The following is a 25,184-nucleotide window of genomic DNA, read 5'->3' as shown; positions in this document are numbered from 1 at the left end:
ATGTACTTGATCCTGTGTTTTTGTTAGGTGCCATGGAGTCAGTTCTGACTCAAAGCAACCCTGTGTATAATAGAACAAAACACTGCCTGGTCCTGCTCCATCCTCACAATCATTGTGCTATGTTTGAGCCCATTGTTGCAGCCACTGTGTCAGTCCATCTCCTGAGAGTCTTCCTCTTTTTTGATGACCCTCTACTTTACCAAGCATAATGTCCTTCTCCAGGGACTGATCCCCCCGATAACATGTCCAAAGTATGTGAGACAAAGTCTCACCATCCTCGCTTCTGAGGAGCACTCTGTATTTTTTCCAATACAGATTTGTTCATTTTTCTGGCAGTCCATGGTATATTAAGTGTTCTTCACCAACACCACAATTCAAAGGCATTGATTCATCTTCAGTCTTCCTTTTTCATTGTCCAGCTTTTGCACACGTAAGAGACAATTAAAAATACCATGGCTTGGATCAGGTACACCTTAGCCCTCAAAGTGACATCTTTGCTTTTCAACACTTTAAAGTGATCTTTTGGAACAGATCTGCCCTTTGCAATATGTCATCTGATTTCTTGATTGCTGCTGCCATGGGTGTTGATTATGAATCTAAGTAAAATGAAATCCTTGACAACTTCAGTCTTTTCTATGTTTATCATGATGTTGCTTATAGGTCCAGTTGTGGGGATTTTTGTTTTCTTTATGTTGAGCTGCAATGCATACTGAAACCTGTAGTCTTTGATCTTCATCAGTAAGTGCTTCAAGTTCTCTTCACTTCCGCAAGCAAAGTTGTGTCATCTGCATATCGCAGGTTGCTAATGAGTCTTCCTCCAGTCCTGATGCTCTTTAGAGTTTTCAGTTGATTAGTTTTCAGAAGTAGATCACCAGACCCGTTTTCCACAGGACTCTGGATGGACTGAAACCACTGATCTTTCAGTTAGTAGCTAAGCCCTTAGCCATTTGGGCCAGTACTAGTTTGTGAAAATCATTAAGCAAAGAAGTGATATAATTCACTTTGCATTTTAAGTTGGCAATTTTGGTAGCAATGCAGAGAACTGGATTCATGGTACAGGGCAGAGAACTTGTTACAGGTCACTAAATGAAAGCTAGAGCCTAACTAAGGAATCTTGGCTCTCAGAAAACTCACCTTTTTAAAAATAGACCCTTGCATCATTATCTTTCTTTTGGTGTTGGAGAAGTGACCCAATTAACCAGGTCAAAGATTACATAACTCAGTGATCATTAAGTGGAAAAAAAGAATTAGGTAAAAATAATCATAAAGAACCCAACCTTCATACGCCCCTTGACTTCTGGGTATTTTAAATGTAATTTATAAATTGTAAATCCATTTCTCTCTCCCTCTCCTGAGGGCTAAATAAAACAAAATTGTCTAAAACTGCAAATAAAAAGACTTTAGGTCAGATGTAGGGAATACTTTTCTGGAAAAAAGCGTCACAAAACATGGTAAGGACATTGGCCTTATGAGTGAAATGGGAAAATATTGTGAGGTTTTGAGCAGAGAATACTTGATCTGACTTGAGCAGGACCACAAGCAAATTTCTCGTCTACTGAGAGTGTTGTGGGCATTCTAAAGAAAGAAAAGAATTTTGTATGAAAGTTTCATCAATTCCCAAGTCAGAGAGCTGAAATAGTGACTGGTACCATTTGCTTCTAGTCAGTCAGTAATAAATGGTTGCCATTTTGCGTACCCATCGCATGCTCGTTGTTGTTGTTAGCTGTCACTGAGTCACCTCTGAAGCATGGCGACCCCATATACAATAGAAGGAAATGTTGCCCAGCCTTGTGCCATCTCTACAATTAGTGATGTGCTTTAGTCCATTCTTGTAGCCAGTGTGTATTCTGAGTGCCTTCTAACCTGTGTTGTTCTTTCTAACCTAGGGGCTGATCTTCCAGCACTGTATCAAACAATGTTCTGTTGTGATCCATAGGGTTTTCATTCGATAATTTTTGGAAGTAAATCACCAGGTTCTTCCTAGTCTGTCTTAGTCTGGAAGCTCTGCTAAAACCTGTTTGCCATGGATGACCCTGCTGGTATTTGGAATATCAACAGCATCGCTTCCAGCATCACAGCACAAGGCACAAGGCTGGGCAGCGTTTCCTTCTATTGTATATGGGGTCGCCATGCTTCAGAGGTGACTCAGTGACAGCTAACAACAACAACGAGCATGCGATGGGTACGCAAAATGGCAACCATTTATTACTGACTGACTAGAAGCAAATGGTACCAGTCACTATTTCAGCTCTCTGACTTGGGAATTGATGAAACTTTCATACAAAATTCTTTTCTTTCTTTAGAATGCCCACAACACTCTCAGTAGACGAGAAATTTGCTTGTGGTCCTGCTCAAGTCAGATCAAGTATTCTCTGCTCAAAACCTCACAATATTTTCCCATTTCACTCATAAGGCCAATGTCCTTACCGTGCTTTGTGATGCTTTTTTCCAGAAGAGTATTCCCTACATCACTGAAGCTTGAATGCTCAGCAGCCTCAACATGACATTGATCATCAAATTTATGACTGAAAAGATTCTGACTTAACAAGATACTTTCACATGTTTATTTCAATAACCCTTCTAACTACATGGAGGGTGGGTATCATCCTCTCCATTTTGCAGAGGAAGAAACTGAAAGATAGGATACATGTAACTTTTCCATAACACTTTTAAATGACAGAACTAGGCTTAAACTCAGCATTTAAATATCTCAAATTCTGATTTGCAGTCCTTGGGCCCCCAACTATTGAATTGAAAGTGCATTTCTGCTTCAGTTGGTAGACCACAGTACTTATGAATTTCAGAATTATCATTGGGGAGTGGTTTTATGATAAATAATGAAACAATGGCCATCAAATGAACCAGGGAACAGAATCCTAAGGCGTTAAAGATTTACACAAAAGCAAGCGGTCTTTATTCAGTAAAACCTGTTGCCAAGAGTTGATTCCAGCTTACAGCAACCGCGTAGGACAGAGTAGAACTTCCCCATAGAGTCTCCAAGGAGCAGCTGATAGATTTGAACTCCAGCCTTTTGGTTAGCAGCCTGAGCTCTTAACCACTGTGCTACCAACCAAAAAACAAAGAATAACCCAATTTTCATTGAGTCGACTCCAACTCATAGCAACTCCATATACCGGGGCCCCTTTATTCAGTAAATGCTGCATTAAATAAAATCCACATATCTGTTAAATGAAAAACACCTTCTGAAGAAGCCAGATTACTGTCTCTGTGGTATAGAATCATGAAAAGTAAATATTGTTTTTTAAAAGATAAAATTAATGTCCAAGAAAAGCATCAGAGTTCTACCAATAACAGAAAAATGACAGCATCCCATAGGTAGGTCATCAAGCAAACTTACAACTCAGCGTTCTCCAAGCATCTACAGGGCTTCACCATCAAGTCTGTTCATGGCCATGATAAAGACATTTGGAAGACTGAGGATTCATGTACAGCAAAATTTCTCAATTTCAGTGCCCTGATTTGTTTTACTTGTATTATCTTGAAAATGTGACACTGTTATTCCAAGAAGCTATTTTGTGCCCTGATTTGGAAGAGAACTATATTTAACTCATTGCAGACAACAAGACAGATTCTTGTGGAGAGAGAGAGAGAGAAGACTAAAGTCAGGGATATGTATTGTTTCTCTTTCCCCAGTGCTGTGTCAGTATCTGACAACCCCTCCAAACTTATTTTTCTAGGAAGCTTAACTAGGGTCACTATGAGTCGGAATCAGCTCGACGGCACTGGGGTTGGTTTTTTGGTTTTTACCTACCCTCTACACACACTAATAGCACTACAATTTGGACCAAAAAAAGAAGCACCTAAATACTACTGTCAATGTGGCTTTGTAGATTGGACCAACCCAACCAATCAACCCACTGCCGTCGAGTCGATTCCAACTCATAGCGACCCTATAGGACAGAGGAGAACTGCCCCGTAGAGTTTCCAAGGAGTGCCTGGTAGATTCGAACTGCCACCCTCTTGGTTAACAGCTATAGCGCTTAACCACTGTGCCACCAGGGTTTCCTGTAGAATGGAAGATTAAGTATATCCCACACGTAGGTTCAGAGCCACTGCTAGTCAAAGTTGTAGAGTAAGGGCAGTTTTCATCTAAGACTTGTCATCTTCAATTTAAACATTGTCCTTTTTTGTGCCTAGTGCCTATGCGACGTGCTCTGGCTGCCCAGGCCACCCTTCCTTCAGCAACCCAGATATGAGTCTCTTTCTATAGGCAGCAATCTATGCTTTGGAATATTTTTGCTGCCCCTTATGAAAAATTACTTCCACTGTTTTCTGCATTGGTGGATCCTAAGCACATAGACAGAATAGGGTCTGACACATGGGATGAAAGAATAAACCAATCTATGTCATCATATAGATAGCTACACTAAAGGCTTACTTATGTTAGAGGTTTCAGGGAGATATGGCCAGCAGGAATGTTCTTTTTGCCCTACATAGTGTTTGAAAACATTTTTTGAGAATTGGAACATTCACTTTAAAAATCCCTTTCTAGCCTCTCTTGAAAAAGTAGGAGATCTGGTAACAATGACTACCCTCTCTTTGATGGGGCACAGCCTTCCCACTACCCTACCACTCTCTGTTGGTGTTCTCACAATGAGATTGTGTCAGTTCCAGAACTGAGAAACCAGGAATAGAATTTTAGAATATAAGGATTCTTATCCTTGGCCCACAATTACCTTTCTCGTTGGGGACATTAGATATTTGAGTTTGTGGCTCCAGTCTTAAGACATTTTCTTTCTAGGTAATATATTCACATTTTGCTTAGATCAATTTGAAGACTTAAAATGTATCATGCCATGGGTTGGAAATTTCATACACTGTGGCAGGAGAAATACTTTAGGCTGATAGAGTTTCCATATCACACCATGGAGGTGGCTACCTTTTCTGTCTGCATGTAAGCCCTTTGTTTAAGAAAAATTGAGATGTCCAGGTTCTTCTCATTTTCGTGAAGGTTCTTTTCCCCAAACCCTCAGAGATTCTGCAGTGCACATTGGCTCATAATACATCTTTTTGAATTTGGATGTATTTTTTTTTTCAAATCACCGTATTCATAGTGCTATTACAAATCTTTTGCCTAATTCAGTTTGAATTGGGTACTTCTTGTCACTGCCATCATAGGCGATGATGACTTGGCCGTAGGCTCCTTAACACAGCATGTAAGTAGCCAGTTAGAAACCATTTGGTGACAGAGAACGGCAGAGGTGTTCCAGAAAGATCACTCAGGCACCAAAGGAATTTTTCTTCCCGTTTGGCTCTGCGTATAATTTAAAATCGCTGGATAAAAACAAACCACTAGTTGACCTCACATTTTGTAACTGTGTCCTTCTGGAGAACTTGATGGCCTGTGAGAGACACAGGTCACTTCTCTGTATCTGATTGGCTAAGTGCCAGACTAATTCAAAAACATTCCTGCTGGGAGAATCGGGAAAATCATACAACAAAAGATGGCCATGTCTATGCCTTAGCTGCATAAAATGATGTACTTATCAAAGACAAATAGTTTTAATGTAAAAGAACCGTGGTTATTAGTTGAAATTTATAACATTTAGAGATAACAATGTGTGATTTTAGCCTCAGTCTTCTTTTTTTTTTTTTCTTCTTTAGCTTATGATTATATTTTAAATGGAACATTTTATTTTTAGGAAAACTAAGATCTCTCCTTTTAAGCAGACTTTCTGCAGCATATTCATTCTTAAACTGAAATAACTTATTGAACATGTGGGTACTTTTCCACATTTTGAGGCTACAGCAGAAAACAAGCCAAATGAAGCTGCTGTCTCCTGGAACTTACATTCAGTTGTTTATGAGCAAACAAATAGCCCATCAGGTAGATAGATGCTAATTTAGAGGTGTCAGGGAAGGTGAAGGAGCTCTGGTGGCACAGCAGTTGAGCACTAGGTTGCTAACTGAAAGGTTGGCAGTTCAAACCTACCCATTGGCGCCAAGGAAGAAAAATCAGGCAATCTGCTTCCATAAAGATTATAGCCTGGGAAACTCTATGGAGCCGTTCTGCTCTGTCACATGGGGCCTCTGTGAACTGAAAGTCGACTGGATGGCACCTAACAGCAACAAGAGGGAAAGTGGTATTTGAGCAGAGGCCTGAATGAAGTGAGAGAGCCAGCCATGCAGGGACGGTGGGCAGAGCATTTCTGGAAGGGGGAACAGCAAGAGCAAAGAACCTCCAATGCAGAGAATAACCTAGAAGGGACTCACCTGCCTAACACAGGTTTTAGGACACAATTTCCATCTGTTTGCCTCTCCTCCATCACTCTGCCCCTGAACAGCTTCATGGAAGTTAATAACTGGAGCCTTCTCATCACTGTAACTCTAACTGGGAAACTTGCTGAAGCTGCAGCAAGATGACCAGCGAGGCTGGACAGGAAGGGGCAGAGGGGAAGAGGAGATGTCCGGCAGGAGCCGTGGACCAGACTTGCAAGGCTTTGTTGGACTTTGTGAAGAGTTTAGATTGTGTGTCAAGGGCGATGGTAAGCTGTTTGGAGGTTTTGAGCAGGGAAGTCATTTGATAAGATATGCATTTTAAAGTCAGTGATGATGATGAGGCAGAGGAGGTGCTGATAATAGCCGTAATTTATTGAGCGTGTATTGAGTGCTAAGCACTTCACATATATTATCTCGTTTAGTCTTTTAATAGTATAGGAGTAGCCACTGTGACTATTCTCATATCGCAGATGAGGCCGTCGATAACCATTTGTCCACACTCACACAGCTAGTAAGCAGCAGAGCCAGGCTTAATAAAGTGATAGTGTTTAAAAATCCTTTAATACCTTTCCATGGAGTATCACAGCGTAGACTAGATATGTTTGTTTCATTCATGTCACGTAGACTTAAACTAAAGGAATCCTTTTTTTTTTTTTTTGCTCTTTTTTTAATTTTTATTTTTATTGTGCTTTAAGTGAAAGTTTACAAGCCAGTCTCTCATGCAAAATCTTATATACACCTTGCTATGTATTCCTAGTTGCTCACTCCCTAATGAGACAGCACACTTCTCTCCACCCTGTAGTCCCATGTCCATTCAGCCAGCTTTCTCTCACTCTGCCTTCTCATGTCCCCTCCAGACAGGAGCTGCCTGCATAGTCTTTATGTGTCTACTTGAGCCAAGAAGCTCACTCCTCACCAGTATCATTTTCTGTTTTATAGTCCAGTCCAATCCCTATCTGAAGAGTTGGCTTTGGGCTAACAGAAGTTCTGGGGACCATGACCTCTGGGGTCCTTCTAGTCTCAGTCAAACAATTAAGTCTGGTATTTTTATGATACTTTGAGGTCTGCATCCCACTGCCCTCCTGCTCCCTCAGGGATTCTCTGTTGTGTTCCCTGTCAGGGCAGTCATCGGTTGTAGCCGGGCACCATCTAGTTCTTCTGGTCTCAGGCTGATGTAGTCTCTAATTTATGTAGCCCTTTCTGTCTCTTGGGTTCGTAATTACCCTGTGTCTTTGGTGTTCTTCATTCTCCTTTTCTCCAGGTGGGTTGAGACCAATTGATGCATCTTAGATGGCCACTTCCTAGCATTTAAGACCCCAGACACCACTCACCAAAGTGGGATGCAGAATGTTTTCCTAATAGATTTTATTATGCAGGTTGACCTAGATGTCCCCTGAAACCATGGTCCCCAAACCCCCACGCCTGCTACTCTGGCCTTCAAAGTATTCAGTTTATTCAGGGAAGCTTCTTTGGTTTTGGTTTCATCTAGTTGTGCTGAACCTCTCCTGTATTATGTGTTTTCTTTCCCTTCACCTAAAATAGTTCTTGTCCACTATCTAATTAGTGAATATCCCTCTCCCTCTCTCCCTCCCCACTCTTGTAACCATCAAAGAATATTTTCTTCTCTGTTTAAACTATTTCTTGAGTTCTTAAAATAGTGGTCTCATACAATATTTGACCTTTTCAACTGACTAATTTCACTCAGCATAATGCTTTCCAGGTTCCTCCATGTTATGAAATGTTTCACGGATTCATCATTGTTCTTTATCGATGTGTAGTATCCCATTGTGTGAATATACCATAATTTATTTATCCGTTCATCCGTTGATGGGCACCTTGGTCGCTTCCATCTTTTTGCTGTTGTAAACAGTGCAGCAGTGAACATGGGTATACATGTATCTGTTTGTGTAAAGGCTCTTATTTCTCTAGGATATATTCCAAGGAGCGGGATTGCTCAATCGTATGGTAGTTCTATTTCTAGCTTTTTAAAGAAGCACCAAATCGATTTCCAAAGTGGTTATACCATTTTACATTCCCATACCAATGTATAAGTGTTCCAGTCTCTCCATAACCTCTCCAGCATTTATCATTTTGTGTTTTTTGGATTAATGCCAGCCTTATTGGAGTGAGATGGAATCTCATTGTAGTTTTGATTTGCATTTCTCTAGTGGCTAATGATCATGAGCATTTTCTTATGTATCTGTTAGCTGCCTGAATGTCTTCTTTGGTGAAGTGCCTGTTTGTACCCTTTGCCCATTTTTTAATTGGGTTATTTGTCTTTTTGTAGTTGAGTTTTTGCAGTATCATGTAGATTTTAGAGATCAGACGCTGATCAGAAATGTCATAGCTAAAAACTTTTTCCCAGTCTGTAGGTAATCTTTTACTCTTTTGGTGAAGTCTTTGGATGAGCATAGGTGTTTTTTAGGAGCTCTGAGTTATCTAGTTTCTCTCCTGGTGTTTGTGCATTGTTAGTAATGTTTTGTATACTGTTTATGCCATCTTTTAGGGCTCCTAGCATTGTCCCTATTTTTTCTTCCATGATTTTTATTGTTTTAGATTTTATATTTAGGTCTTTGGTCCATTTTGAGTTAGTTTTTGTGCATGGTGTGAGGTATGGGTCTTTTTTCTTTTTTTTTTTTGAGGATAGATATCCAGTTATGCCAGCACCATTTGTTAAATTAACTGACTTTGGGCCTTTGTCAAATATCAGCTATTTATATGTGGATGGATTTATGCCTGGATTCTTAATTCTGTTCCATTGGTTTATGTATCTGTTGTTGTACCAGTACCAGGCTGCTCTGACTACTGTGGTGGTATAATATGTTCTAAAATCAGGTAGTGTGAGGCCTCCCACTTTGTTATTCTTTTCCCGTAATGCTTTACTTTATCCGGGGCCTCTTTCCCTTCCATATGAAATTGGTGATTTGTTTCTCCATCTCATTAAAAAATGTCATTGGAATTTGGATCGGGATTGCATTGTATCTATAGATCGCTTTTGGTATAATAGACATTTTTACAATGTTGAGTCTTTCTTTCCATGATCAGGGTATGTTTTTCCACTTACATAGGTCTCTTTTGGTTTCTTGGAGTAGTGTAAAATAAAGGAATCTTAAGGTCATATAAATTATGATATGACTTGCCTGTTTTTCCAGGACATTTTTGAGGTATAAAGATGATATTATCATACTTAATATTTTCTTCCGATTAGAGGGAAGAACATGAAATCGCTTAGGTAAATATTCTCTACAAAGCATGGGTCCTTAATCTGAAAATTTAGGATTGTATCTCAATATCCTTGATTTCCTTAGTAATCTAGTGTTTTGTTTTGTTTTTTAATGCATTTAAAAACTTCATTCTGAGAAGGAGTTCATAAGCTTCCCCAGACTGCCAGTGGGTCTGGTAGCAGTACGTACAAGGATTTCTATGAATTTGTTTGAATCTGAGCAGAACTGCTGAAATGCTAATTGGTATATTACACTGGGATGAAGGAGAAGATGCTGAGTACATGCCCAGGCTCACAAGGAGGCCAGCTGTCGCTACAGGACCACGTGTCCCAGGTAGCCCAGGATTGTTCCAATTTAAATGTCACTGCCTTTCACTCTCAGAAATGTCCCACCTAGAACAATAAATTATATGGTCACCTGTAGCTATCGCCATTATCAGAAAGCCAGGTGGTACATGTAGCAAATTGTAGCTCTATCCAGGACTCGTGGTCAGGGTTGCCAGCCCTGAATTCAGACTTACTGCAACAATAAATGGATATACTCAAAGCAGTAAGATGAAGCAAAGAGTATAATGGAAGAAGATGCTGTTGTAATAGTAATTACTTTTTTTTCACAGCCAAAAAGGAACATAAAATGGAAGAAGGTCACTTGGAGAATGCACAGAAGAGGTAAGCAACCCTGCTTGGTACCAGTTTTTTCTTCGAATAGCCATTCTTGCATTGGTCCCATAACTCATAAAATTCTCTTGGGAGCTGGAATGGAAGCACTATAACAGGAGTCAGGGATATGCTTTTTAGGAAGCAAGGGACACTTCAGAATTGGGTCACCTACCTCACACACAGTTCACGCCACCATTGCCATGTGTCTGCCTCTTCTCCTTCACTGTCTTCCTGACAGCTTCAAGGAAGTAAGCAACAATTTGATCCTTCTTATCATATAACTGTTTCTGCTGTTAGGTACCATTGAGTCGATTTTGACTCGTAGTGATGCCATGTGACAGAGCAGAACTGCCCCATAGGGCTTTCAAGGCTGTAGTCTTTACAGGAGCAGATTGCCAGGTTTTTATCTTATGGACCTATTGGGTAGGTTTGAACCACCAACATTTCCCTTAAGCAGCTGAGTGCTTAAACATTGCACCACCAGAGCTCCTTATTATTATAACTAAACTAAACCAATTATTGGAAACATCTAAAAGACTTAGTCTTTCCTCAAATCCTAGAGTATATTGTAAACAGACCAGGGTAGAGGTAAAAGAGGGATAGGAGGGGAGAGGAGACTGACCTGTATGTATGGAAAACTCTCCCAGAAGTTGGAAGAGACCTCAGAGGTACTCTGTTCAACCTCTCAGCTCACTTTAGGTCTCTTCCTCACTTCTCCTTCTCTCAGTAGACATCAGAATGGAACCATGTACCCATCAGAAAGCAGTAATCATGGAGCCTGATCCCGCAGGGGTTTTTCTGTTTGTCAGTTGGCCGATGTAGTCAGCTTGGCAACAATCCCCCCTCTTAGAGGAGTGAGTGAGAATACACTGAGGCATTCTCATTGTCAGGGCAGAAAGCTGAGATTCATTTTTCTGGTGCCGACTCTAAAAGTACTAGAAATTAAATAAGAAGTAGAGAGAGGAAACGGCATATAAGGAAAAATGTGCTTTACAGGTACATGGAGAGAGGAGTTAGGATTTTAAATGCAAGTGAACAAACTCTAGAAGTGAGCCATTTCCTCCTACCATCAGGCTGTGTCTAGTCACAGTGCCCAAGAGCTCTGAAGCCTGTAGAGAGGACTGGCTGCCCCACATAGACAGGGACATCATACCCTGCTTCCCACAGCAACTGCCAATGGGAAGAAATGTAGATGAAAGCAAGGTGGAGGCAAATCTTGGACTTTTCTAAGCGCAAACATGTTCTTGAATTATGATTGCCATCCTATCCTGATAATCATTGAAAACCAAGGTAATGACTTGGCTATATTTTTTAGATTTTTGTGCTCTTTGATTGATCTCATCCCTCCCTATATTGGAGTCCCAGGGTGGTACAAACAGTTAAAACACTCGGCCACTAACCAAAGAGTTAGAGGCTTGAGTCTACCCAGAGGTGGCTCAGAAGAAGGCCAGGCAATCTCCTTCCAAAAATTCTACCACTGAAAACTGTATGGGTCACAGTGCTAATCTGACACACATGGGGTCACTGTGAGTTGGCTTCAACTCAATAGCAACTGGTTATCCCCACATTAAGCTTTCCTTCCTCAGTGAGTAAGACTAGTGTTTCTGTCATATGGAAACATCCCACAGATAGAGAAGAGATCATCAACAAGGGCTTATGGGTATCAGTCCCAAGAGAAATGCTGCTTCCAGGGAAGATGTCAAATTTCTAATACTTTTTTTCAAGATTCTTGGTTAAGGAAAAGGGGGCCCACCTTAGAGGGGCCGCGGCTGCTGCTGTGCATTAGCTATGCTGAGGGGGGTCATAAATTTTGGTTGTCAGCATTTTCCGTGGCTTTGTGGAGAAGGTAGTCTAACTTTCATGTCATACATGAAATATGTGAGATCCCATCTTTAATGTAGAAACCACAGTTGTTTGGTTACACTCTTTAAGGAGGTTGGTGGTCAGTGTTGCAATATTCGTGTGAGATTTGGTAAATTCCTGTGTTTTATTCTCAAGAGAAACAATTTACTCTGAGGCTAAGGAATATTTGCTTTTCCTAAGCAGTTTCTGAAAGCATGCATGTAAAACAATAAGTGAATGTGTTCCGCTTTGCCATCCCAGCCCTGCAAAAGTAAAACAGCTCACTTTGCTATGGGCTCTCTGATAGAATCATTGTCTGTGCTTTAAAAATGCTTGGCCAAGTTAAAAAGATACAAATCAGGCAAAGAATTATAGCAGAGAGAAAGGGAGTCAGGGAATAGTTTCGAGTGAAATAAAAAAAAAAGTTGTCTAAACCAAAACATATGATTAGAAATTGATCTTTTGAAAGTTGAAGGCTATTTTAGAGTTATCTGCTGACAAATAGAAATCTCAGAAAGCGTGACTGCCCCTTTGTTTCCTGTCTGTCGGAGAAAAATCCGCCTGGTCGTTAATTATCAACAATTTTCTGTCCCAAGTTTCAGAAGATTTTCAGTGATTAGCCTTCGGTGAATCAAAGCTGAATATGAAAGGAAGAGAAGTTGTTCGAGGAGTACGATAGTGTAGACTTTATGAGATCGTTGTAGGTCCATATTCTAGCTTTTGGCTTTTTCTTGAACAAAGGGATAACACTGAAATCAAATAAGGCACACCCTTGGAGCAACTTCATCTTCACCCAAGCTGCAGCATGCCAAAACGAGGCCATCCCCTGACAATCTGTTTGCTTTGGTTCCTCTGAAGAGGTTCGCTTGCTTTCCTAGTTTCCAAAACACATAGGGAAAAAAATGCTGAAATTCAGTATTTCCTTTAGTCTTCACCCCCCTTTGAGGGTTAGCAAGGAGGGCTTCACAAATCCCCATGGGGAGAGGCGGTGAGGGTATGTGGTTAGCCTCGATTGAGAGCTGGGAAAAGTAAGGCCCCCAGGAATGATGACATGCTTTTCTCAGACCCTGTGATAACAACCAAACAGCACTGTCATTCTCTGTAACTATAGCAGTATTTGCAACATGTTGGAAGTAACCCCAGGACTGTTGGGGTGATCCGTGAAGCACAGCTGGTCTTTCTGTCCTCCTTCCTGTCTCCTGCTGGAGAATAAGGAAAGAATTTATTACTCTGAATACAAAAAATGGATTACTTGTTGGAACGTCAAATGTTTTGTTACATATATTTACCACAATAAAAAAAAAAAAGAACTAATGTATTATGCCCTGTTTATGGAACTATATATTTCCTCCTGTAGCAGAATATAATTATAGTAATGATCATTTTATGATAAATTTAGTTATATATCAAATAAAAAAAGTGAATGACTTTCTCCCTTCTGTTAACATACTAATAAAAATGTATCTGTATAGAAGATAAGCATAAAGAAGAGAAAAAGTAGTAAGATGTGGTCTAGTGGAATTTTCCAGGAAACCCTGGTGGCACAGTGGTTAAGAGCTACGTCTGCTAAGCAAAATGTCAGCAGTTCGAATCCACCGGGTGCTCCTTGGAAACTTTATGGGGCAGTTCTGCTCTGTCCTATAGGGTTGCGATGAGTTGGAATCTACTCAATGGCAACGGGTTTGTTTGTTTGTTTTTTAAGTGGGGTTAATGTATGTTGGGTATTACACAGAGGATAATTATGTCTAAAGTAGCAATCCCGCCCCCTAAAATGACTATTTTATTCCATAAATGCCTGTTAGCAAGCATGAACAAAAGAAAGACAGAGCGAAAGAACATTTCAGTGGGAATCAGGGGACCTGAGGTCTAGTCCCAGTTCTGCGAATGAATAAGGCCAGTCAGCCTTGCCAGGTCTCTGTTTTCTCATCTACAAAATGAGAAAATGGGACGAGATGACCTGTCTCTTCCAATTCTAAAATCCAATGACTCTCTAGGAAACGTGTGGCCTATTTCCATAGACTACATAACCCTCTACTTATGTGTTTCTGGGCTACAAGCAATATAATTTTCATATTTTGCATAAATTTCATTCATGTTGAATGAAATAAAGGTGTATGCGATAGAGTATACTTTGATTTTAACAGTATTTTGACTGCCACAGAATTAAGAGTCCTGTCAGGGGTGAAAGTGAGCATCAAGTCTTTCTTCCATTACTAGTTTTGCTCCAACAATTGAAATATGTAGGTGTGGAATTATAAGTGGGTCCCTTAAGAGATTACTGCAGTTATTGCCTTTCTCCACTTATGCACTTCCAGTCTTTTAATAACTAGAAGCCAAAATTCCCTGAGCAGTAGTTTTAATTTGCATTAAAAACAGATTTATTATTTACAGAAGCACGAAGAATTTATGGGCCTGGGAGCTGCAGCTCCAGCTTGGATCTCGCCTGATCATAGCCATGGAATCAATTAACAGTTCATCTGTGAAATGTGATAAAATCTTATGAGATACATATTGCCCAATAACTGCAAACGAGATGAAAGTATGCTCCATAATCGTAACGGGGCTTCAGGGTTTTACAATCACCATCGAATAGAGCTCCATTAGAAACTCTGTATTCAGGATGGCCACAAAACACGCTGTGTCTGAACAGATGATAGAGCATAAAGTAATAAACCTGGCCAGCCATTCCTGCTTTGATTAGTTTCCAACACCCTAGAAAAGGGGGCCATTTATTTAAGTGTTCTTGCTCATGGCAAATGAGCTTGTGAGGCTTGGGCCGGGTGGGGGTGAGGGGGAAAGACTGAGTTCAGAGCTATAAATTGCTGCAAAGCTAGTGCCTCCAAGAAGGGCTGCTTGGGAGGCCTGGGCAGTCTGGTATACAGTGAGCCTTCATGGAGTAGGTTGGGAGGTTCTTACTGATATTTGGGTAACACTTTGGCAAACCTGGGTTTGTTTCTGACCAGATTGGAGATGTTTTTTCAAAATCAGAGAGGGTCTTTTATCAAACTTTGCTATGCCCACAGTTTATTATAGCATGTCGCTATGAGTCGGAGTTGACTCGACAGCACTGGGTTTTGTTTTTGGTTTCAGTTGGTGGTTTATATTCTTGGAGCATGTCAAGGTCTAAAATGTGTTGTTATTAGTTGCCATCAACTCAATTCTGACTCGTGGTAGCCCCATGTGTGCAGAGTAGAACTGCTCCACCAGGTTTTCAAGGTGCGATCTTTCAGAAGCAGATCACCAGGCCTGCCTTCTGAGGCACCTCTAGGCGGGCTCTAAGCACCAACCTTTCAGCAAGTGGTCAAGCGGTTAACCATTTGTGCCCCCAGGGACTCCTACCCCCTCCTTAAAGATCATATAGTCAGTCTCTTGTTCTACCCTTGAGAAAACTGAGAGTCAGAGATGCTGAGTGATTAAGCAAAGGCTACAAAGTCCACCCATGCCAGAGTAAAGATAGAACACTCTCCTGATTTTTTCATAAAGCATTCACTAGGTTAATTATTCCCAATGGGCCATCTAACTGACCACTGCTAATGCTACAGAATCAATATGTCATCAGTCTTACAGGAAACCATTAAACATCAAGGGAAGAGCAAATAAATGACTTGGACTTGAGGTGAAGACCAAACTCAAAAGGTTTAACCTGCATACGCCTTGGAGTTATACACGCTAGTTTTTAGACAGACAAAACATGCCAAGAATATCCCCAATAAAGCTACATTTCTTGGCACATTGATTTGGGCAAGTAGGTTTTCTGAGGCTTAGGGTGAGCTATGGGAACTATGGGCATGGGCTGCTGTGTTAAATAACAGACCTTCAGGAAACTGCCCTCCTGTCTCCCCCGCCCCCTCCGCCAACCTAATGGGATTTGGCATTGACAGTTTCTCACCCTCTACCTCACTCCCTTTTTTTCCCTACCTTTTGCAGTTTTGAAACAACAGTAGGATATTTTGGGATGAAGCCCAAATCTGGTGAGAAGGAGATCACGCCCAGCTATGTGTTTACCGTGTGGTACGAGTTCTGCAGTGACTTCAAGACGATTTGGAAAAGGGAGAGTAAAAACATATCTAAAGAAAGGTAAGGTTCTAATAAAGTTGAGGAAACCACCTTCTCAAACCTAATGAAGTGTTCTCCTGTATTTCCCAGGCGTCGGTGTCTTCCTTCTGACCAAGTGGACACCGAGAAAAGATTATTGCCTGGGTGTTCATAGGGAACCTCGGTGAAGGCTTGCTGTCCACACAGCAGTCACGCTCACGTGATCTGATAAGTTACACTTTCTTAACCCCTTCCAATTACTAGCTAGTAAATGAAAGGGGAGTCGTGCTAATTTGCAACAGATTGCTTCTCTGCGTATTTTCACGTTGGCCCAGTCTAAATGAGGTAGCCTTGCTGTCGCAGACAGTACGGACAAATAAAAGTGAATGCTTTTCCCATTAATATACTCAACTTGCATCAAAGGGAAATCCCTGAGACTGAGGCCACACTTAACAGTGTTGAAGCCCCGTACTGGATTTACAGCGCCACTTCTGACTCCCCGTATCCTGCTGAGGACATCAAACTTCGTGCCGCTCAGCCTCATTGCAGCCTCCTGATTTTATTAGTTGGGGGTTGAGGGAACACCTCATCTCCGATATGAGGTGTGGGTGTGTAGGTATGGGTGTGTGTTCTCCTGAGAGAGACGGAGTTTGGCCCTGTTGATCAGAAGAAAAAGCACTTCTACTTGATCATTGTTTTGATCAGGTTGCCACTGTTCTATAAAGGGTGTCATGGATTTCAACTTCAAACAGGTCTTTCCACTACTCCTGCAGAACAGATGTACAGGAATGTCACTCAAAGTGGAGTGGAAGGAGACAAAAAAAAAAAAACACTACAAAGTATGGGAAACAGTTTATTTAAATATAGCATCTATATTTTACTAAACATTGAGACTTGAAATCTCATAATGCCAGTATTTTTCTTTATTTTGTAATCAGAGGAAAGGTATATAAATAACATATGCATACACACAAACATTAATATGCCTCACCTTAGGAAGCTGCTTTGAAGGACATCAGAATTTAGAGATTTTGAGCCATTATTACCGAATCTCTAAATATTTTCTCAGGGAATTAAGAAAAAAAATAAAACTTTCTTGCATTCCAAAGAAATCAGTAAGATTTGAAAATACTCATCAGCACATCTTCCCACCGTTACCCCTGGGGAACCCAGGAATTAAACTGAGCATATCCATTGTGTATGTAAACTGAGACAGAGGAAAGTTAAGTGACCTTAGTAAGAAAATAGGTTGTTCATAATAGTATGAAAAAGTCCTAAAGATGTTGACACTCAACTCTTGCTCTTGCTCTGCGGTTACTTCTCTAGCCCTTTAAAGTAAGCAAAAGTAGGCTTCTGTGGAATAAATTCTGTGTTTTACGAGCCTCCTTTAAGAGTGGTAGTATCAAGGTCCTCTTCGCGTAACAGTAGAACCGCTGACCAGCCAGTTCTCCATGCGTACATGCTACAGCCTGAAAGCCCAGCAATGAGCCCTTAATGTGCAGTCTTTGCTTAAGAATTTGCACCTCAAGTTTTTAACACAATCTTTAGTGAATTTGTCCTTGTAGTTGGAACCCTAAAAGTGGTTTAAACACACACACACACACACACACACACACACACACACAGCAGAGAGGGTAATTGTTTTTCATTTTAATAATCTTCTCTTCAAATACTGAACTGTGTCCCAAATTAAGGAGTGCTTCCCTGTTTTTTTTTTTTTTTCCCCTGTTAGAGACATTGGTCCACACTAATTGTGGGTCGACCGTGGTGGGTGGCGGTGGTATCCCACCGTCCTTCAGAATGACATTTTCTCTGATTCCCAGCGACAGACATTTGCAGTGGCGCTTCCTGGGTACAGCTGGCGAATTGCCTGCTTCACACTCTGTAAACCAACACCTTTAAAGGGTCATGACTTCACAGGACCCTTTTCAGTTCTTGCCATTGAGCAATTTCAGGGGTCTCTTCATTCCAGCCACGCTTTGCGAGATGGATCACCAGGGTTTCCAACCTAACACAACATCTCTGAAAGTTAATGATGGCTAATTAAATATTTTTGGAAGCAGCTCGTTTAGAAAAATCTATTGGTTAAGAAATGTTAGCACGTTGTGTATATTAATGCTTATCTGGTTAAACAAACTGATTAATACCCAGGATTTTCCTATGAAGTGAGGATTTTTTTTTTTAATTGTGCTCTTTTTTAAGATTTTAGCTTTTAGACCATTAGAATCAGGTACTCATTGTGGCAAAACAGGTAACTTAACTTGAATTCTTCTGTTAATAATTAAATGAGAAACAAGATGTTTGCTTTGTTTTAATATCCATTCAGTGACGTTTGATATTGTGATTTTAAGTTATGCTTTTCCCAGAAATCCAGTAAATCTAAGCAACACTAAATATCTGGAGGTAACCTAACAGCATTAAAATGAACAGTTCAAAGACATCCTAAAAAATGAAATCCATAACCAAATTGAAACATGATAGCTTATAATTACTAGAAAAGAAAACTATCATTCTGGATCCCATTAGAAGAAGTTTAACCCAGTTGATTTTTAAATTTATTTGAAAGCCAACTAAAAACTGCAAAAATCATTGGGAAAAATTAAGGATTAATAATAGTATTTTCAAAGGAACAGATTCCATGGCAAATGATGTTTCATTTAAACTCTACTTCCAAATAAAATGGAAGTGGTGAAAACTAATTTAGGCCACTCGAGGCTATTTTTAGGTGGTAGAAAATATTTACTTCTTTTTCTGTTTAGCATGGTTTCTTTCTGTGAATACATATTAGTTTAATGCATAGTTGAGATGGATGTGTCTCCATACAGGGTAACAACTACCCTGGAACGTTCTCTAAACACACGCATGACTATATAAATAGCCTTCAGTGTTCTTGTGCCATGTAACTGCATAATAAACCCTGTCATTAATCTGATGTCAGCCACAGTTGTGTTTGAATAGGGGAGACGTATTTCACTGGGCATATGGTTTACCTGCAGGTTACCCATGTCAGTAGAAGGGCAACCTAGTATATAATGGTATATTACAGCATTACGTTTTCCTTGGCATTTAAGCCAATCTTAGGCAAAATAATAAATTTCTGTGTCTAGGCACAGTTCCTGGGTGGTGCAAATGTTAACACACTCAGCTGCTAACCAAAAGATTGCAGGTTTGAGTCCACCCAAAGGCAATCAGAAGAAAGGTATGGTAAAAAAAAAAATCAGCCAGTGAAAACCCTATGGAACACAGCTCTACTGTGACACACATGGGGTCACCATGAGTCAGAATCAACTTGACAGCAACTGGTTTAATGGTATGTAGGCACAAATTCAGAATGCCCCATCTTCTTAGCCCTTCAGCCTGTAACCCAGTCCCTCTGCTGCCCGTAGCACTGGGACTCATTCCCCAGTGAAATATACCAGTCCCTTCTCTTTTTTTTTTTTCATCTTATCCCTTCTGAGTACTCAGCAGTATTCAGTTGTGTAAAAAAAAAAATGACCTCTAGACAGAGAGCCGAAAATCAGCATATTAATCCTTCTCTCCACCATCAACATGCTGTGCAACTTTGGGCAAATCGCTTACTGCCTAGGGGACCCAGTCGTCAAATCTGTAAAATGTGTGTATTGGGATGAAGTAGGAACTAAGATCTCCTCTAGCTTGAATTTTCTATGAATCTAGAAATGACCTTTTTAATATTCTGAGGGGTTATGTGTTTCATTTCTAAGATAATACCCCTCACCTTTACTGGAGTTCATTAGAGACTGTATTGGAGGGCATTTCAAGCCAAGGTCTGGTAGGTGAGTAGAGGAAACACTTGGTGACAGGGAGAATTTTCACTGCCCTCTTGGCATTAATAGATGTCTACAACTACCTTGCCTCCTCCTCCAATTCTTCCCATAAAATACTAATGGTGGTCTTGAAGATCACATTTTTTATTGAGAGTGCAAATGCAAAATGTATTTTCTTCTGCTTATCTATATCTAACATCATAATTACAGTTTATTATAGTTCATCAAGGTTTTTATCCTCAGAGGCAACTTTGCCTCAATTTTACTATCTCCTGCACTTTTACATTTGTGCCTCTTGATACCCAAACATACAATGAACTCTGGGTCTCCACATTTACCCATTAAATCTACAGATTGTCAAATATATGCATAATTTAAAGGAGGTTAACTAATTTTTGTGGCTACCTTTATTGGCTATTCTTTACTCATTTTCTGCCATTTTTATTTTTGTCGCTCTTTAATTACTCTCGGATATAGGACTCTTCCTTGTAAAATATTCCACCATTTAGGATATCTTAAGACTGCCCTCCACATATGCCCACATATAGGGGCCCCACACCACCACCACCACAACCCACAAAATGGGCTGCAAATTTGCAAAAGGTAAAGAAGTTCCAGGGAAGTCATGACTCCAGGAGTAAAGTTTCGGTAAATAATCACCCTGAACCAATGCAGACTTTAAAAGTGCCATTTAAAGAACCCGTAATGGAAAAGTAATGAGTGACTGAGAAGTTTGATGAATTTTATGTGAAATACAAACAAGAAACTTCATTATATATAGCTATAATTTACACCATGAGAAAATGGATAGTTACTTTATTTTTTAATCCAGCTAAATACCAGTGGAGTTTTGTTTTAAGTTACTTGCAACTATTATGGTTAATTATACAACTACCCTACCTGCCACAGCAGATAGTCCGGTGCTGTTGTGGGGCATATCCCAAAGGCTGTCTTCAGGGTCCCCTACTGCTCAGGTTACTTTAGGACCAGGAGTTGGGGGCTGAGGAGCCATTGCTTGCAGTGTAGACATTGCAGGAATTCTTTTCTTTTTATGATAAAGTGATCCTGGAACATTTTCCATATGCTAAAATTTGTATTTATTCAATTCTGCTGTTCTACTGACATACATGTGTGATCATTGCGTAACTTCTAGTAAATTAACTTTCTCTTCCCTAGCTCTGTTATATACTCAGATGGTTTATATACACTTAACTGCTAAGAAGCTTAATATTTTTAAGTACTCCCTTAATAATACAGATTGGAGCCCTGGTGGCACAGTAGTTAAGAGCTCAGCTGCTAATAAAAATGTTGGCAGTTCGAATCTACTAACCACTCCTTGGAAACTCTATGGGGCAGTTCTACTCTGTCCTGTAGTGTCATTATGAGTTGGAATCGACTCGATGGCAGTGGGTTTTTAATAATACAAATAATCACCCTCTAGTTAATTGGCAAAACTTTTAATTTCCCTAAGTTACATCTGAAAGTTCTGTACAAATATAGAAATGTCCCAAAGGCCTAACTTAGAAATGGGAGTATCAAAATCATTAAGAATTAACCCTACTTACTTCTCAAACTGTAAAACTACTTTCACAAAATTAAAAATATCCATGAATAAGGAGGGGAGATAGTGGACTAAAAATGGTAAGAATGACAGGATCATTGATTTTAAAAAACCAAGAAACCTCTCTTGGCCCTGTTTCCTCTATAAACTATCATTCCATCTCTTTCCTTTCCCCTCTAGCTTCCTGAAAGAATAATTTATATTCAATTCCTCACTTTCTTTTCCTTCCACATGTTCACTCTTTATCAGTAAGGGTAAGGCTTGACTGCCATAACAAAGACCAGAATAGTTTCTGCTTAAACAAACAAAGATCATTTTTCTCTTGTCTGAGTACAAATTGTTTAAAGGTTGGGGACCCTACTCTTTTGGGACTGCCATCTTTAAAATGTGGTCCTTTTTACACAACGTTGAAGATGGCTTATGTCACATCCACTACTGCCACTACTGCTGGCTTCCTCTTACCAGTGGGAAGAGTACACCTCCTTTTAAGTACATGAACTGGAAGGTTCACACATCACATCCATTCTTAGCCTATTGAGCAGAACTTAGTCTCATGGTCATACTCAAGGGAGAGTGGGAAATGTAGGCTTAACTGGGAGCCAAAACTTTGCCACATTTCCTAATTTTGAAATGGAATGGCTCCTTCAAACTCCTTGGCACACTAGCTTTTGGCTTTAGTTATAGTCTCTTCCATCTTGAAATGCCTCATTGCCCTGATAGTATTCTGGGTCTGTTTCTCCATAGGTGACAGTCTCCTTCACTAGTTTCTCTTTTTCTTCTATTCCTAATTCTGGACATTCTCCCAGGGTTCAGATTCGTGTTCCTCTCTTCTTGCTCTATACTCTCTCCATAGCTAGTCCCCCCCGTTTTCCCAGCTCCAGCTATTACCTCTTGGGAGGCCAAAACTGGTAGGAAGTCTTAGACCTAAATCTTTTGCACACTAAATATTCTTACAGGATGCCCAAACTTCATCCTCAATTCAGCATATCCCAGATGGAATTTATTCTACTTCAACTAAGACCTATTCCTCTCAGGTTCCCTGTCAGTTGTACCACCATTCTCCTATAAGTAACACAGGCTGGTTGGAAACCTGAGTCATCCTCAATGCTTCAAGATTAATTTTCTCCATTGATAACCCTTCTGAGTTTCACCTCCTTGATGGTTGTCCTTCTATGCTATGCATTCCCAGTGATACTGCCATAATTCAGGACCTTGTCATCTCTTGCCTAGATTACTGAAGCATCCTTCTGATTGTTCTCTCTGCCTGTGTTTTCTCTATTTCTTCTTTAATGTTCCGCTAATATTGCATTCAGTTGTCTTTCTGAAACAGAAGTTGATCACACCTATTCCTTTAAAAGTATTCAGTTGTTTTCCAGTGCTGATGAAATAAAGGGAAGAGAATTAGTCATGCTAGCTACTAATCCATTAACTTGTTGGGTCCTCACAACAACCCCAAAAGGAAGGTTTATTGCTATTTCACAGATAAACAAAGGAGAAAGTAAATGAATTGCCCATGTCACAGTTTCATTAGTAAGTGGCAGAAGGAGAAGAGCCTAAGCCTTTTTTAACTCTAAAGATTGAGTTCTTTCAGGTATTCCATATTCCCTCTCAAATTATAGCATGATCCTCCAGAAACCCGCCCTTGACTCACCTCTCCAGCCTCACTCCCTATAGCTCTTCATGTCCCTCATGCCCCCACTATAATGACCACTAACTGCTTCTTGTACATGTACTTTTCTTGCCTTGTGGATAATTCCTTTATATTGCAATGCCCCTGGTTATTTCCTGCTGCTCCAAATATAGTCATCCTTCAGGGACCACTTCGAAAGCCAGCTCCTCTAGAAATCTTCTGAAATTCCCCTAAGTAACCACCTCTTCCTCTGATCTCTGACAGCATGTTTTTCTTACCATCCTTTAGCACTTAATTCATTCCAACTTGTTATTTTAGTGGTTTATGTGTCTTTTTCCACCTCTAGGACATAAACCCATTCCTCGTTATATCTTGCATTGTACATTCTTCAGCACAGTGCCTGATATGTGTTTATTGACATAGAAAGGACTTCACAACCGAGTGCAAAGTGATACTACATGAGCATTGAAGATCCTGGATGGTGTAAGAGATTGGAGGAGGAGGTAATCACAAGGAAGGGTGGAGGCTAGAGATAGCTTTGGGAAGACTTTGGCCATCAACAGGGCCAGCCCCTAGCAGAGAGTTGTAGAAGGGATTCAAAAGCCAACGGAGGAGTGGAAGAAATCAGAGGCTCCCAAACGTGGCAGATCTTCCAAATCACCTGGAGAGCTTTATAACAATGTAAACAGATCTACTGAATCGAAGGCTCCCCACAGAGATGTAGAACAAGAACACATCTGTGTTTGGTTGCCTCAATAAATGCCTTGGCTTTGCCCATGCCTTGGCCGAACATCAGGTAAGCTTTGCAGGTGGGAGGGAGGAGGACAATATCCCAATGGTTATGATGTTCAGCCAGGTTTAGGAACTGCCAGACTTAGGTGCTCTTGAACCCTGATTTCCTGAGATTTTAGGCATGAGATGAACTGGGCATTGACAGAGCAGATGAATTCAGTTACTTAGAGAAGAAAGGAGCGAGGACGTTCTGGGCGATCGTATGGCAAAGATGTAGTCCTGGGAAACTGAACGCACGTTTTAGAGGCATCACTCGTGTGATTATTCCTGGGCTAGCCCAACCTCCCCTGCTCTGTGAGTCCTTTTCTGGGTGCCCTGTGCACACCAGCCTCTCACTTCTCAGCACTCCTTCTATACAAATCTGCAGCACCTGAGCAGTTTGAGTCAAACACTTGTAAAAGATCTGTTATGTATCAAGTGCTATAGAAGTTGTGAGACTCTATTCTGGGAGAATTTAATCTAGTGATCACATACTGCCTCCTTCGTGAAGGTTCCCCAATCTCTGTGAGCTGTCTTTTCTCCAAAATTCTGGGGATTTGGTGTCTCTTCTATTTTGGCATTTACTGATTCATTTTTCATTCCTTTGCTTACAGATATTTTCTCCCTTAAGTCATGCCAAAGCCAGTTACTATTGAGCCGATTCTGACTCATGGCGTCCCCTTGTGTGCAGAGTTGAGTTGCACTTCATAGGGTTTTCAAGGCCGTGGCTGTTTGGAAGCAGATGGCCAGGACTTTCCTCTGAGGTTCCTGGGGATGGGCGTGAACAGCCAGCCTTTCAGTTAGTAGTCGAAGGCTTACCCATTTGCACCAGCACCAAGCCAAAAAACCAAACCCGTTGCCATCGACTCGATTCCAACTCATAGCCACCCTATAGGACAGAGTAGAACTGCCCCCTAGGGTTTCCAAGGAGTGCCTGGTAGATTCAAACTGGTGACCTTTTGGTTCACAACCGCAGCACTTAACCACTACGCCACCAGGGTTTGGGACTCTTAAATAAATCATAGTCCACTTGAAGACAAGGGCAAGTTCTTATGTCTTTGTTTTCTCTCTAGCACCTTTATTTCCTTATACATAGTAGGTGCTCAGTTAATATTTGTTGGACAAATAAACACTGTTTTCTGTTCCCATATTGAAACTGATTACAGGATTTGCTGTCTGCTGCTAAATGAGACATTTTATTTATTTGGATCTTAGTGGTAAAAAAAATAGGATTCCCCAAATATATCCCATATGGCTTGCTTTTGCCCAAGCATCTAAAACCTTAATAGCTTTGTTAAAGAGGATAGACATGTTTCAGAACAAGAAAGATTAGTTAATGAGGTAAAACAATCACCTTCTCTGTTCTTGGCAAGATTACTTTCAATTTGTTTAAAAAAAAAAAAATACTGGAAGAAAACAAGGAAGTGGAGATCATTG

At 40.5% G+C, this 25,184-nt stretch overlaps 1 protein-coding gene across 2 annotated transcripts in view; it reads left to right on the top strand.

Moving 5' to 3' along the window:
* FMN1 (formin 1) overlaps positions 1-25,184 on the top strand; it is a 490,439-nt gene that overhangs the window by 443,803 nt on the left and 21,452 nt on the right. For both annotated transcript variants that reach the window (XM_049899606.1, XM_049899607.1), the window contains 2 exons: positions 10,081-10,132; positions 15,893-16,042. In XM_049899606.1, coding sequence (XP_049755563.1) covers positions 10,081-10,132; positions 15,893-16,042 — 202 coding nt within the window. The remainder of the gene's footprint in view (positions 1-10,080; positions 10,133-15,892; positions 16,043-25,184) is intronic.

The sequence above is a fragment of the Elephas maximus genome, chromosome 10, assembly GCF_024166365.1.
Source record: "Elephas maximus indicus isolate mEleMax1 chromosome 10, mEleMax1 primary haplotype, whole genome shotgun sequence".
NCBI classification, from domain to species: Eukaryota; Metazoa; Chordata; class Mammalia; order Proboscidea; family Elephantidae; genus Elephas; species Elephas maximus.
Note: the sequence above shows the minus strand (reverse complement) of the source record. Positions and strands in the feature narration are given on the sequence as shown.